General features: G+C 44.8%; 1 protein-coding gene across 1 annotated transcript; it reads right to left on the reverse strand.

Moving 5' to 3' along the window:
* Positions 1–94: 94 nt before the first annotated feature.
* Positions 95–14,218, reverse strand: LOC105021848 (ETS domain-containing protein Elk-3). The gene is made up of 5 exons (XM_013138897.4): positions 13,952–14,218; positions 9,728–9,936; positions 7,375–8,289; positions 3,421–3,543; positions 95–947 (listed from the first exon to the last, which is right to left on the reverse strand). Exons 2-5 carry the CDS (start codon positions 9,932–9,934, stop codon positions 849–851), a joined length of 1,344 nt encoding a protein of 447 aa, XP_012994351.3. The 5' UTR covers positions 9,935–9,936; positions 13,952–14,218; the 3' UTR covers positions 95–848.
* Between the last annotated feature and the right edge of the window lie 95 nt (positions 14,219–14,313).

Consider the following 14,313-nt stretch of genomic DNA (forward strand, 5'->3'; position numbering starts at 1 on the left):
GGATATCCAAATATATACATTCTGCATCAGAAAACATACAACAGATGTTTTTCAACTGACGCTTTCAATCTTCTGACGCTGTTGCACACGCTGCTCCTACCAAAAGGCTGTGTATCGCAGCATTCATGTTTATTAAAAACAAGACTTCACCAATATAAAATTGTACACTGTATATATCAGTTCTGGTATAAAAAAAAAAAAAAAAACATTACAAATTGTTGAAGCATTTTCATTGATTTGAAATCTCGTCTTCATAAAATTATATTTTTTAAGGAGGAAAAATATGGCGACCATTTTTTTACATTTTTTAAAAGGCACAGCCGGTACTATTTGAAAGGCACAGTGCATACATTTCATACAATGGAAACAATGTTTCACCTTTTGTTATTAAAATCATAAAAAGAGGCATAGAAATTAATTAATTTGTACAAGATTAAAAAACAAGCAAGCCTTGGAGACCAGCCTCATGACAGTAATGTCTTACTAAAACCCTGACAACACTCCACTACAACTGTCCCTCTGAACAGGGTTCTGCCCTGGAAATGTGTTTCATCACAGACACCACATCGTATGGCTTCAACCAAGTGCTTTCAACTACACAACTGGAGCTGGAACCAACTTAAGTGCAATAAAACTGAGGCCACAACATGCCGTTATGACTTGAGTCAATCTTGATTATTTACAGTAAGCACGTTGCACATAAAGGAAAGAAAAATGATAATACTACTAGAGAATTTTAGAGAAATAAAAAAAAATTGGTGGATGATGAACAGTCTGTATGAACAGATGCTTGATGAAGGAGACGGAAGTACTGTAGAAACCAATGGGCTGGATTTCGAGTGCCTGGATCAGGACTTATGGTTGGCTGGGGACAGGAGGAGGGGGGACGGGGACCCATCCAGGTTTGGAAGGGGCACAGGAAGATGTCCGTTCATGAGACTGGGGAACTGTGGAGAGAGTAAAGGTTGGGGTGGAGGTTAAGCCAAAGACGAGGGACAGAGAACATACATCCTGAACCTCCCACAACTAGTGCTGGTCAAACCCTGCACTATGCTACGCTGCTGTAGAGGGATAAAAACCCTGGCATGCAATTTACTAGGTGTGCTCATTTATTAGGGGTTGCCTCTGTGCTTCACAGAGCTTTCCGCCAAAGCTCTTATCACGAGAGGAACTGTTGTGCTGTCACTGCTCCGGTTTCCTGCTTTTCTGTTGTTTGGGTAAGCAGTGTGCCTCTTCCTTCCTTCCCCTCCGTGCAACACCCCTCTCACCGTTCCCGGGCCGATCGTTTCTAACAAAGCACAACGCGCTACAGCAGGAGGGGGTGAGTGAACTGTGCGTTAAAGAGACCACTCTAGGTGTGTGTGTGTGTGTTTCAATTGAAGGGAGAGGGAGGCTATCTGCCCAGCTACACAAAGGCAGAGCCAAAGGGACTTTGGTAGTGCAAAAGTAGTGAACTATACAAGAGACAGGGTGTCATTTGTTACACAGACCAGGATCAGCCCTCTCAGGAACCGGTTTGCCCTGTTTTGTTGTCTGCCTCGACTCCCTTGGGCTCAAACAGGAAGTATTCACAGGATATCCTCTCCCTCTCTGCCTATGCAGAGCGCTGAAACTGAACACCTCTGGAGCCCGTGGACTGAGGAATAATGACTTAAGAGACGGGCTTCTTGTAATGTATCAAAACAAGCCAGGTTTGATTATGACTGAACTTAATGAAGTGTACTATTGGCTTCTTATCTTGGGGTCTATAATTTAGATACACACACACACAAATGCCATTTTATAGAACTAATCTCTTAAAATGACCTGTAAAGGTACTGTATGTCAAATGGATAGAGAGGTATGTGAAAAGGTTTAATGTGTCAATATTAGTTGGACAGGTGAGTGAGTTCTAGAAGGAGGTGTGGAAAGGAAAGCTAACATTGACTCTACCTGACAGACATTAGCATACAGTACATTATTCCCCTGCCGGATGGAACGTCAACAGAAAAAGGAACAGAAACAAAGTGTGGGATTTCCCTGCCATCCACAACGATTATTTGAATTCTGGATCTAAGAAATTAAGGCCATTCCATGCGAGATATTGCCAAGAAACTGAAGATCTTGTACAATACTACTCACTTCACAGAACAGTGCAAATTGACCAAATGAAAATGTAGTAGAAATTTGAAACTAAGAACCAAAATATTTTATTGATGCTATTATTATAAATTTGGAAGTTACGTGTTTTTTTATTTTCTATTGTGTTTATATTCATTTCTATATAGTTGTCATTTAGTATGCTGTGACCCGGGTAAATGAGAAAGTAATGAACAGAGAACCCTAAGTTCTGTACATTTATTGAAGAGATCTTCGATTGACCAGAGAATGACCTGGTATCGATTCTTTGTCCAATGTGTGGGAGTGGCCAGTGACGTTACGAAGAAGCCTGTCGTATGTAGTGTGGTGGCCATATTTCCATTATCTCATGCGCATGTAAATATTTAAAAACCATTACAGAACATTTAGAGTCAAGACCAAAATAATTGTATGTTACATTTGGCATCATGCTGGAGGAATTCTTGTAGACATCTGTCAAGAATGGTGGAGGCAATGTGATGGTTTGGGGGTGCTTTGGTGCTGGTAAAGTGGGAGATTTATATAGGGTAAAAGGGACCTTGAGTAAGGAAGAGTATCACTCCAATTTGCAACGCCATGCAATACTATTTTGTGAGCTGGTATTCTGTCTATAATGGAGTGACCAGCACAGTCACTGGATCTCAACCCTATTGAGCTGTTGATTACCTTATCTAACCTTGTCAATGACTTAATTTCCTATTTATTTTGCTATATTTGCTATTCAAACTAATTTCATGTATGTTTTCATGGAAAACAAGGACATTGAAGTGACCCAAAACTTTTGAACGTGTGTGTGTACTGTCTTTATTAATATTTATTTGTATGTATACCTACTTAGGCATTTTATGCTTCATTGTGATGCAGACAGTCTGAATAACAGGGGGACAGATCAGACCACAGCTGCAGTAACACGTGAACTGAAGACAGGAGCTTAGACCTCTTAACCAACACAGACCACTTCATATCCCCCCCCCCCCCCCCCCGTGCTTAGTTTGTAATATCTAATCGTCTAATCTACTCCAATAGAATCTGCAGAGTTTAACATCATGGCAGCCGTTACCCACAGGCATTTGCACAAAGCCATTCATTTTCTTTTCTTTCACACCTCTCTTCCTGTCGGCAAGTCATGGGCCTGTGAGTACATTCCCTACCCCCTGATGACACGCACTCCCACCTGTTGACATCACTTAGCTTTGCATGGGGCCAAGCTGCACGTAGAGGTCACCTGTAGGAGTTACTCTTGCTTGCCCCCCCCCCGCCCCCAACTCCCACCCAACCCCCTGCCTTTCCTCCAGCTCCTACCTGGAACAGAGATCCGTGTCCTTGCAGCCGTGCCGGGCTCAGAGGGGCGACGGGACTCAGGTTGCTCCAGAAGTGGATGCCTGACAACAGAGGGCTGTGAGCCAACAGCAGGCCAGATGGAGTCTGGGGATTAAAGATGGAGGAGGAGGAGAGATAATGAATGTGGTGGGTGGGGTGGGGGGTGGGGGGGGGACAGAGACCAGAGTATATGAGTTTCAAAACAGTTAAAATAAACCCCAGTGAACCATATTTTGAAATCAAGACCTTCACCTCAGATATCTCGCCCTGTGAACGTCTGAGACTACGTGACAACATCTGAGTTTTTAAAATAAACGGAAGTCTGGGCATTCTCCTTTTTTGAAGAGGGGTGAGGTTAAGGGGAGGCGCAGGGGTAGAGGGGTGAGGTTAAGGGGAGGCGCAGGGGTAGAGGGGTGAGGTTAAGGGGAGGGGTAGGGGTAGAGGGGTGAGGTTAAGGGGAGGGGTAGGGGTAGAGGGGTGAGGTTAAGGGGAGGGGTAGGGGTAGAGGGGTGAGGTTAAGGGGAGGGGTAGGGGTAGAGGGGTGAGGTTAAGGGGAGGCGTAGGGGTAGAGGGGTGAGGTTAAGGGGAGGCGCAGGGGTAGAGGGGTGAGGTTAGGTGGAGGGATAGGGGTAGAGGGGTGAGGTTAAGGGGAGGGGTAGGGGTAGAGGGGTGAGGTTAAGGGGAGGCGCAGGGGTAGAGGGGTGAGGTTAAGGGGAGGGGTAGGAGTAGAGGGGTGAGGTTAAGGGGAGGTGCAGGGGTAGAGGGGTGAGGTTAAGGGGAGGCGCAGGGGTAGAGGGGTGAGGTTAAGGGGAGGCGCAGGGGTAGAGGGGTGAGGTTTAGGGGAGGGGTAGGGGTAGAGGGGTGAGGTTAAGGGGAGGTGCAGGGGTAAAGGGGTGAGGTTAAGGGGAGGTGCAGGGGTAGAGGGGTGAGGTTAAGGGGAGGGGTAGGGGTAGAGGGGTGAGGTTAAGGGGAGGGGTAGGGGTATGTGAGGGAGAGGTTAAGGGGAGGTGCAGGGGTAGAGGGGTGAGGTTAAGGGGAGGTGCAGGGGTAGAGGGGTGAGGTTAAGGGGAGGTGCAGGGGTAGAGGGGTGAGGTTAAGGGGAGGTGCAGGGGTAGAGGGGTGAGGTTAAGGGGAGGGGCAGGGGTATGTGAGGGTGAGGTTAAGGGGAGGTGCAGGGGTAGAGGGGTGAGGTTAAGGGGAGGGGTAGGAGTAGAGGGGTGAGGTTAAGGGGAGGTGCAGGGGTAGAGGGGTGAGGTTAAGGGGAGGTGCAGGGGTAGAGGGGTGAGGTTAAGGGGAGGGGCAGTGGTATGTGAGGGTTGTGATCGCTGCTGATTTGGGTTTCAGTCCTTAAGGCATCATATCCTTGGAACGCCTGTAAAGGCTGAAGAGGTTAGAGAGCTACATGTGAAATCAATTTCTCCAGCCTCCAAGCACCCCCTCCTTCCCCAGCGTGTCACCTTCAGAGAAATAAGCCAGTGTTGAGGAGCAGAGGGACCGGGCCAGCCCTGGAGTGTCTGCCCTTCTCTTCACTATTAATGGAATGATTAGAGCATGTGGCATTACTTAGGCCTCCCCCCAAAGCCTCTCTCCCTCTTTTTCTACTCACCCCTCTCTCTCTTTCTATCAGCCTCTCTCCCTCTGTCTCTACTTACCTCTCTCTCTCTCAGAACCTCTCTTTCTATCGCTCTCTCTCCCTCTCTACTTACGGCTCTCTCTCTCTCATAACCTCTCTCTTTCTATTGAAGTCTTTCTCTATTTACCACTCTTGCTCTTTCTCTCTCTCTCTTTCTCTTTCTCTTTCTAACCTCTCTATCAAAGCCTCTCGCTCTGTCATACTTGCTCTCCTAATCTCTCTTTCTCCATCTGATACCTCTGTCTTGTTGGCTACTCTAGGGCAGGATTTACAGTATGTAACCCTATTGTCTTTCTCTATAAAATATAAAATGTGGTTGAGCAAAATCTCACTTTCCCATCTGTTTTACTCAAAGAAAATAGAGCAAAAAAAAATACTATTATTAAAAACATCTAATGACCAAGGTATGTCTTTGGATGTGGGTCTTTTACTGCTGTTAGAGTTTGGAGTTTGCATCCTACAAAACAGTGGTTCCCAACCAGGGGTACTAGGACCCCTGGGGTTACTTGGCCTTTCCACAGGGGTACTTGAAAACACTCATGACACCATAGACTTACTAGTGAAATGAACATGAGGGGGTACTTCAGGGGTACTCCAAGCAGTGGAAATTCTTTTTGGGGGTACAGTAACTGAAAACGGTTGGGAGCCACTGCTACAGAACAATAGTGCAGAAAAGCCTATTTAATGAAGACGTCTTTTGCCTGCTGGGCTGTCGGGCAGCCCCAGAACCTGTGTCTGTAGATCCTAGCTGCTGTACACTCTAAAATAAAGGGGTCTTGGTGGATCCTTTCAGAGTTCTTTATTGAAAATGAGGGGAGAACTCATAAAAGTTCTTCAAGGGTAAAATACGAATGGATATTTCAAATAACAAATTTTAATGGTTCTTCAAAGAACCTTTTGATGAAGCCCCCCCACCACCAAATGGTTCCAGATTTTTCGAGGAACCAGTCAAAAAGATTTCAGAGAACTTTTAGGGGTTCTTCCACAATTTTGGATTTGAAGAACTCCTAAAAGATCCTCCAGGAAACTTTTCTTTTTAGAGTGCAGCTTGGCGCTGGGGAGATTCAAAAATGCTTAGTTGGTCCAGTGGTCTAAGTCTCTGGTTCACATATACACTGGACAGTGGGTTTCTCTTTCAACAAAAACTCTATCTACTATGTCACTGCCACTGCTTTCATATTATCAATATAACACGTGCAACACTTTAAGGTTCTCTGCCAATGCACCTGACGACCAACAGGACAGAGCTTACACCATTACGGTATCAGCACTCGGAGTGCTTCATTATCACGGCTCGTGTTTTCAGCTTTAGAGTCAAATGAGCGTCAATCTCGGTGAACAGATGACATGCCCAAGGCCTGCAACTAACCTTTCTTATCACATGGCACAATCGTCCCAAACAGGAGACAAGCTTATAATTGCATTTGCTGTTTGTGTTTCTAAATACCGAATAACCAGTCGTGTTTCTCACACATAACAGTAATGTCTAAAGGCTTGATGCTTTCACTGTACTTTATGCACATTTGTAAATCAAACAACCCTCCCCAAAGCTAAGAAAATAAGTCAATGTGGTCCATCCATTTGAGCAGATTTCAGAATTCCGTTTTCAGAAAACTAGCAGATGGAAACACTTTCTGCAAAGAGTGTTCTACACAGTCTGAAAACTGTGACCAACACAGTTTTCTGCATGGAGCGCCATGCAGTACGTGGGGGAGGGTTCTGAAAATGTAACATTCGCTAAAATTTTTTTGCTTCTGGGACCGTTCAATAAAAACAAGTGTTGGCTAACACAACATTCTCCGAACCTTAAAGGAAGGCTTGATAACAATGTGATTTTGGAGGCATGGTTTACGCCAGATCAGTTCCTGGACATTGATAAGAGGGTGACAGAATCTCTAAATCTCTACATCAGATAAGATTGATTAGCGTCACTAATAAATGTCAGGGGTGTGGCAAGTCATTCCCAACAACAACCAGAAATCATTGTTGTACTTAAACAGGTTAAACTCAATTTACCCAAACTTTATTTTTTTGTAAATTCCTGTGGAATTTTAAAAGGTACTCAATGTATGAAAAGGAAAAACCCGTAAAGTGAATAAATAAAATGTTGTGTCAACAGATGCTGCAAAATGTCTGGGATGCTCTGGCTGGTGTGCCATGTCAAATCTATTAGGTAAAATGATTTAAAACATGTCTTTTCAACCAGAAAGACAACCTTCTGACCAGAATCACTCATTTTCCGACGTTTCTTGACATACTTCCGACCAGAACAATGACATCTTTTGAACATTTTAACATCATACCTGTGTGGTGAAGAAGGCAGGAGTGAGCGACCCGGATGGCAGGGCGGGGCTGTTGAGGGCTATGGAGCCGATGTCACTTCCTGTAAGGAGCAAGGACGGGGCAGAGATCTCTAAGGCTTTGGGCTTCTTTGTTTTGGGTGGGAGTACATGTCCACTGTCTCCGTGACTATCAGCCCTACTGCTATTACTGGTCCTCTTCTCTGGGGGCTGAAGGGCCCTTTCCCTCTCTCTATGCCCAGAGGAGAGATTCAGAGGCTGGGCCCCATGGTCTGAGTCCTCCCCTTCATCCTCCTCCTCCGTAGACTCCGGGCTCCAGCCTCCCCGTCCAGGCCCAGGCTGTGGATTGGGGCTGTGGGGGGAGGCAGGTGAGCGGCGCTGGTGGCAGAGGCTGTGGTGGTGGGGTGATGGTTTAGAAGGCCAGTGATTAGAGAAGGAGAAAGAGGGCTCCGACTTTACCAGGCAGTGGGAATGGGACGGAGACGGGGAGGGGGGAGTCCTCTCGACTTGGTTGGTCCCAAAGCGGATTACTCCAGAGCGGGCCTCCTCCTGTTTCCTGTCCTGCTTCTTGTCCTGCCTGTCCCTCAGAGCTCGGATAAGATCCTCTGGAGGATGGTGGAGTGAGTTAATGCTGAAGGAGGAGTAGAAGCTGGAGCGGAGGTAGTCATTACGGCACGCAGCCTGCTGGGCCGCAGCCGCCTCCAGGACTGCCCCGAGGGCGCGCCTCTGCTGTTGGGCCTCTTCCTCATCCTCCTCTTCCTCTTCAACATCCAGATCCTGGACATCCTGATCCTCGTGGAGCTTCACCCTGCCGGGCGCTAGGCCCATCTCTACTGCGGCAGGGTCCATCTTCAGAATCTCTGGGAACGAGACGAACTTGTAGACAAACTTCTGACCGATCACCTTCTTGATGATGTTCTGGAACACATGGGGGTTATTATGAGATTGGTTTGCCGGTGTTCAATTCTATTCACCTCTTTAATTGTAACACATTTTATATTATTTATGAGTTCATAACAACATTTTAAAACATACTATTAACTTGACTGTCAGTGGACAACAGAACTCTGACAAAGTGTTTTGACGAAGCCATTTTGTTGCCACACATTTCTATCACAAGAAAATGACTTGCCACCAAAGCCATGCAGAATGGTTACAAAATGTCTTAAATCCAACTGTGCGAAATTGTTTCTATGATGTGCTGCTTGTTAGGTGAGAAATAGAGGAAGTGAAACTATGTATCTGCCATTGGGGATCTTGGGCTGAAAAAGTAGAACAATTAACAATGTGCATCAACCAGAAAAGCCCAGGTTGATAGACGTCCCAATCAGAGCATCTGACATGCAACTTATTAGTGGCCACATTGAATCCCAGAGCCGGCAGTGGGAGACCAGTTTTTTGTTCAAACTTTGAGCAAGACAGTTTAGCCTAATTGCCCCGGATAATCTGCTAAAGGACTAACATTTATTTTTGTGCTCTACTCAGGCAGTCATAGTCCAGGCTCTTTTAAATCTTTACCATTAAGGTTCAGCATTAGGCCTACAAAAGTAATTACCATTTAAGGTTAGTGGAAATGTCATGCTAGCAGGGCCTGCATTCATGGTAAATGCTCCATATGTCTGCTAAGTCGGAATGTACCTGTATTTTCTATGGAGCAAACTACAATCCAGAGTCTTGTTCTCAATGTGTAATACTTTGTCAGTGTAATCTTAGTGTAGTCCATGTTTGACTGCTGTGTATTCTGGGGGTAGTAGTCATATTGTAGTTCATGTCTGACTGCTGTATTTTCTGGAGGTAGTAGTCTTATTGTAGTTCATGTTTAACTGCTGTGTTTTCTGGAGCTAGTAGTCTTATTGTAGTTCATGTCTAACTGCTGCGTTTTCTGGAGCTAGTAGTCTTATTGTAGTCAATGCCAGACTGTTGACTGCTGTGTTTTCTGGTGGTAGTAGTCTTATTGTAGCTCATGTTTAACTGCTGTGTTTTTCTGGTGGTAGGAGTCTTATTGTAGCTCATGTTTAACTGCTGTGTGGTCTGGTGGTAGCAGTCTTATTGTAGCTCATGTTTAACTGCTGTGTGGTCTGGTGGTAGCAGTCTTATTGTAGCTCATGTTTAACTGCTGTGTGGTCTGGTGGTAGCAGTCTTATTGTAGCTCATGTTTAACTGCTGTGTGGTCTGGTGATAGCAGTCTTATTATAGCTCATGTTTAACTGCTGTGTGGTCTGGTGGTAGCAGTCTTATTGTAGCTCATGTTTAACTGCTGTGTTGTCTGGTGGTAGCAGTCTTTCTGTCGTTAATTTGTGTCGGTTGAGTAGTAGTAGTGTTTGTGTACATCGTCTGTGTGGTGTGATTATGGCACCTTGTCGTAGTAGTATCTCAGGGCTCTGCTCAGCTTGTCGTAGTTCATGTTAGTCTTGTTCTTCCTCAGACCCCAGAGTTTGGCCACCTCCTCGGACTTGAGCAGTTTGAACTCCCCGTCAGTGGAAGTCCAGCAGATCAGGTGCTTGTGGCTCTGGTCCAGAAGAAGCTGCAGCAGGAACTGCCACAAGGTGATGGCACTGTCCATACCTAGACAATGGGACAAAATCACATGGAGACTGGTTATTACAGGGATACCATCCACACACATGGAAAGATTTTTTGTTGCCAAAAACAGAAGCTAGAATGGTGATGCCTGGTGATGATGATTCGTACATACTGTACATGTAAAAACTAAAAACATTGCATTTGGTTGGAGATATTCTATAAAAACTGAACCTCAACTGGAGGTATGCATAATGGGTGTTGTCATTGATCAAGCTTAGGGGGCCATTGGATGGGCAGTTGTCAAGGTTGGGTTTTTTCACAAACTTGTTGTGAAGATAGGAAGTATGTCTGTTATTGAAACATGTTCTGTATTTCAGGCACAAGGAACACTTGTGCTGGTCATTAAAGCCCTGACCTTGTCCCATCTACTCTACTTTTCAGTATTATGGTCAGGTGTGACACTGAAGGAACTGGCAAATCTACAGCTGGCTCCAAACAAAGCCACACGCGCTGCCCATGATTAGCTCTCTCCCGGTTGAGGGTAAATGAGCGCTGCACATATAGTGTCTATGAGAAATATCACGGTAACAAAGAGCAACTACTGTCTATTTAAACAAATACCACTGAGCTCAGATACCCATACATACCCCATAGGACAGGACACCAGTGGTCTCCTCACAGTCCCAAGGTCTAAAACAAACTCTCGGCTATGTACAGCACTGTACAGACTTTTAAACATACTTGCACACATAACACAAACACACACACAATCTACACGTGTTTGGTAGTGTTCAGTTGTATTTCAAATGTGTCATGTTGTTGGGATGTTTGTTTATGTATTGGGCTTCCTGTGGACCCCAGGAACACTGATGGTTGCTTTGTAAAGAAAATGAAAGGGAATCCAAATAGAAAAATAAAAACACAAACATACAGTGACAATCAACATGGGACCACCACAGGATCATGTCCACATCAGGGATAGCAAAAACCAAGTTCAATAACTCAGTGACTGTGGTTTTATCTGCATTGATTTTAGATCGATTTAGTTTAGTTTAGTTTAATAAGTGTCCGACAGTGTCACAGTTGATCACCATACACAGTGGTGTTGTGAGATCAAATTTGGAACAAGGTAAAGTTGCTTTGTCGGAAAGAAGAACCGTTCTAAAATTCTGTAGTGTAAAGTAACAGATTTAGCAGTGAGAAAAAAAGAGAAGCAGGAACAACAGCTCAAGCCAGAAGTATGCTGCGGTCCAACCTGGCCGAGGCTACAGGAAGTATGACGGGCCCAGAGAGACAGAGGGGGGGGGGGGTTGAAGAGACAGAGAGAGACCAGGGTAACAAGAAAGGAAGATAGAGATTAGGGTTGGTTTACTGTTTATAACCCCTACGAAGACCTCCTGTCTACCTTGTATAACACAGCCTAACACTGACCTCCTGTCACCCTGGTATAACCCAGACTAAGACCTCCTGTCTCCCTGGTATAACCCAGACTAAGACCTCCTGTCTCCCTGTTATAACCCAGACTAACACTGACATCCTGTCTGCCTGGTATAACCCAGACTAAGACCTCCTGTCTCCCTGGTATAACCCAGATTAACACTGACATCCTGTCTGCCTGGTATAACCCAGACTAACACTGACATCCTGTCACCCTGGTATAACCCAAACTAACACTGACCTCCTGTCACCCTGGTATAACCCAGACTAACACTAAGATCCTGTCTGCCTGGTATAACCCAGACTAACACTGACATCCTGTCACCCTGGTATAACCCAGACTAACACTGACCTCCTGTCACTCTAGTATAACCCAGACTAACACTGACCTCCTGTCACTCTAGTATAACCCAGACTAACACTGACCTCCTGTCACCCTAATATAACCCAGACTAACACTGACCTCTTGTCACCCTAATATAACCCAGACTAAGCAACTAAGTCACATACAGATGCTGTATTTAAATTTGATAATCTTGTTGTTACAGAAATTTCCCAATTTTAAATTCAAAACATGATTTTATGGATACAGATTAATCCTATTCTTTGACAAAAAAAATTATGCTCAACTCCACTGAGTTTGAGTCTTTCAGTCTTAGAGTGGGCTTAATCTGTGTCTGTGAAACTGGGCTGTAGTAATGTATTTGAAAGGCCTTAAAAATGCCTGTCTGGATTTGCCCTAACTGAAAATGTATTAACATCTACAGAAAAATATGCATTACTATCCACTTAAAAAAATGTAATTTCCTGTAATCCCGGTTGATTTTACTGCTTTGCAAAACGGGCACAAATTATGATTACGCATCTGGGGATATGGTTTACACTTGTTCTACGGCTTAATTGTCTCTTCGTCTTTCTGATCATCCACTGTAGAGTCGGTGCTGAGGTGATGGGAGTGGAAGACTTTATTGAATCTGATAACTTTCATATCAAGCATACCCACATGCACACACACCCATGTATATACGTAGGAATGCACGTATGCATGCACGTTACACGGTCACGCATGCAATGTATCGTACATACACACACATGCGCACGGCCCAACGCGTTCTTAGCACCAAACACACACACACACACACACACAAAAACACGTTTGCGCACATGTACACGAGAACACGCCGTCAAAACTGATTTAACCGGTTTCCGGCGCAAACTATCCCTAGAGTTTTCTGTTTGTCATGTGAAGCCACAAAACTGTCAAAGCCAGGACTTCCTCCTATTCTGCTTTCAAGGACGTTTAGTAGGGACAGGGGGATCCCACACTATGGGCGCAGTTCCCCAGTCCCGTTCTACATCCGACTCACCGATAGGCTTGGGTCATGAGATAAGGTCAAACTGTCCCCAAGTGTCCCAATCACACTTCTTTCGGACATCATGAGAAATGGTCGGGGAAAATCAGTCGTACTTTCCCCATCATTCACTGTTTGAAAACATCTGCCATCTTTGTAATATGAACCATCATCTTCATGTCAGAGTTCTGCATTTAGGCCTACTAATGAATCCTCTTCATTTAATCTCTTTTGAAATTATTGACAGGCTATAGGACTCTGCTTATTTTCCATCCCTCCCCCCTCTCTCTCTCTCTCTCTCTATGTATGTATGTACTAGTGTATCCAGCGCGTCTCCTTCCTATCTCCCAGTCTTACTTTTCGTCGGCCTCAGACGCGACCGTTGGGACAGCCAGACCCTTTCCTTACTACTTGCCCCAACATAAAACTGAGTTGTGAATAGTGAGAATCGTTTGCTTGCTTTGCAGATGCTCAGAGAGTAGACTAGGATTGAAAAGTCACGCTGCTGGTGCGCCGCAGCACAAAGCCATCCAGTGTTTGGGGAACGGAAACTCCTAATGTGATTAGGTGCTGTGTGCAGACATTACTTAGCCATGACTAAATCTACTCTCTTCCTGTTCATATTCACTGTCAGTCGCAGCCGCTGGAAAATCCAACCAACCATCGCGAGCGGGCGCAGTTTATACATATGGCTAGTTTTATAAAGTAAAGCCCAAGCTATATATTTAGTTGGATCGGTAGCTGTACTGTGATGTTTTTCATTATATTTTTCTCTGTCTTTCTCTCCATCTCATTATTTTATTTTAAATAATATAATAGCATATAATTCCCAAGGGACATGCGATTAACCGAAGTTTAAATAAACAGACTCTCAAATAGTATTTCTTTTTCTGTCAACCTGAATCATTTTCAAGATGTTCACTACCCAGACAGATTCAAACCGGAAGCTCAAAGCTCATAGAAATGTTGTGTAGCCTTCTCCAAACCAGACAAACCAGAAACTCTGTTGCTGCTCTCTTCCTATTCAACCAATATGTTGAATAAACAGCTATAACTTATAACTTCACGTATTTTGATAACTTTAACTAGAAACAAAACAAGTTTATTATTTAGCCAATTCACACAAAATAGATGATATACATTAAGATTAGTCAATCCGTTTAAATAATACCACCAGATATTAAAATCGATGTTCCCTTTTCACTTTTAAAGTCATCCTAAAAATCCATTATGACCGACTAAACACAAATCACTTGTTTTCACATTACCTGCGATCTCTTGTTTGCCTTTCCTTCCCCTCCTTGAAAACGTTTATGATGAAATAGGTATGATCCCCTGTTTTTCCATGCTGACTGACTGTCGACTATCTCGGCTACTACACCGCTCCGCTGGACTGAAATAGGATCCTGGCTTCTTTTTCTGAGCAGGAAGTAGGAGCAGGCAGACATAGAGCCGGCTGACTTCCTCTCCCTGACGATTCCCCAGGCAGTTTGCCGTCTGTGTAAACACGCTTTTCCGGCACTCTCTCTCTCTCTCTCTCTCTCTCTCTCCCCCCCACACCTCCCCTCTAGCTCTCTCGGAGCCCGGTGCTCACTCTACCCGCGGACAGTGGCCAACGTCGCTCGAGATT

The sequence above is a fragment of the Esox lucius genome, chromosome 19 (assembly GCF_011004845.1).
Source record: "Esox lucius isolate fEsoLuc1 chromosome 19, fEsoLuc1.pri, whole genome shotgun sequence".
Taxonomy (NCBI): Eukaryota; Metazoa; Chordata; class Actinopteri; order Esociformes; family Esocidae; genus Esox; species Esox lucius.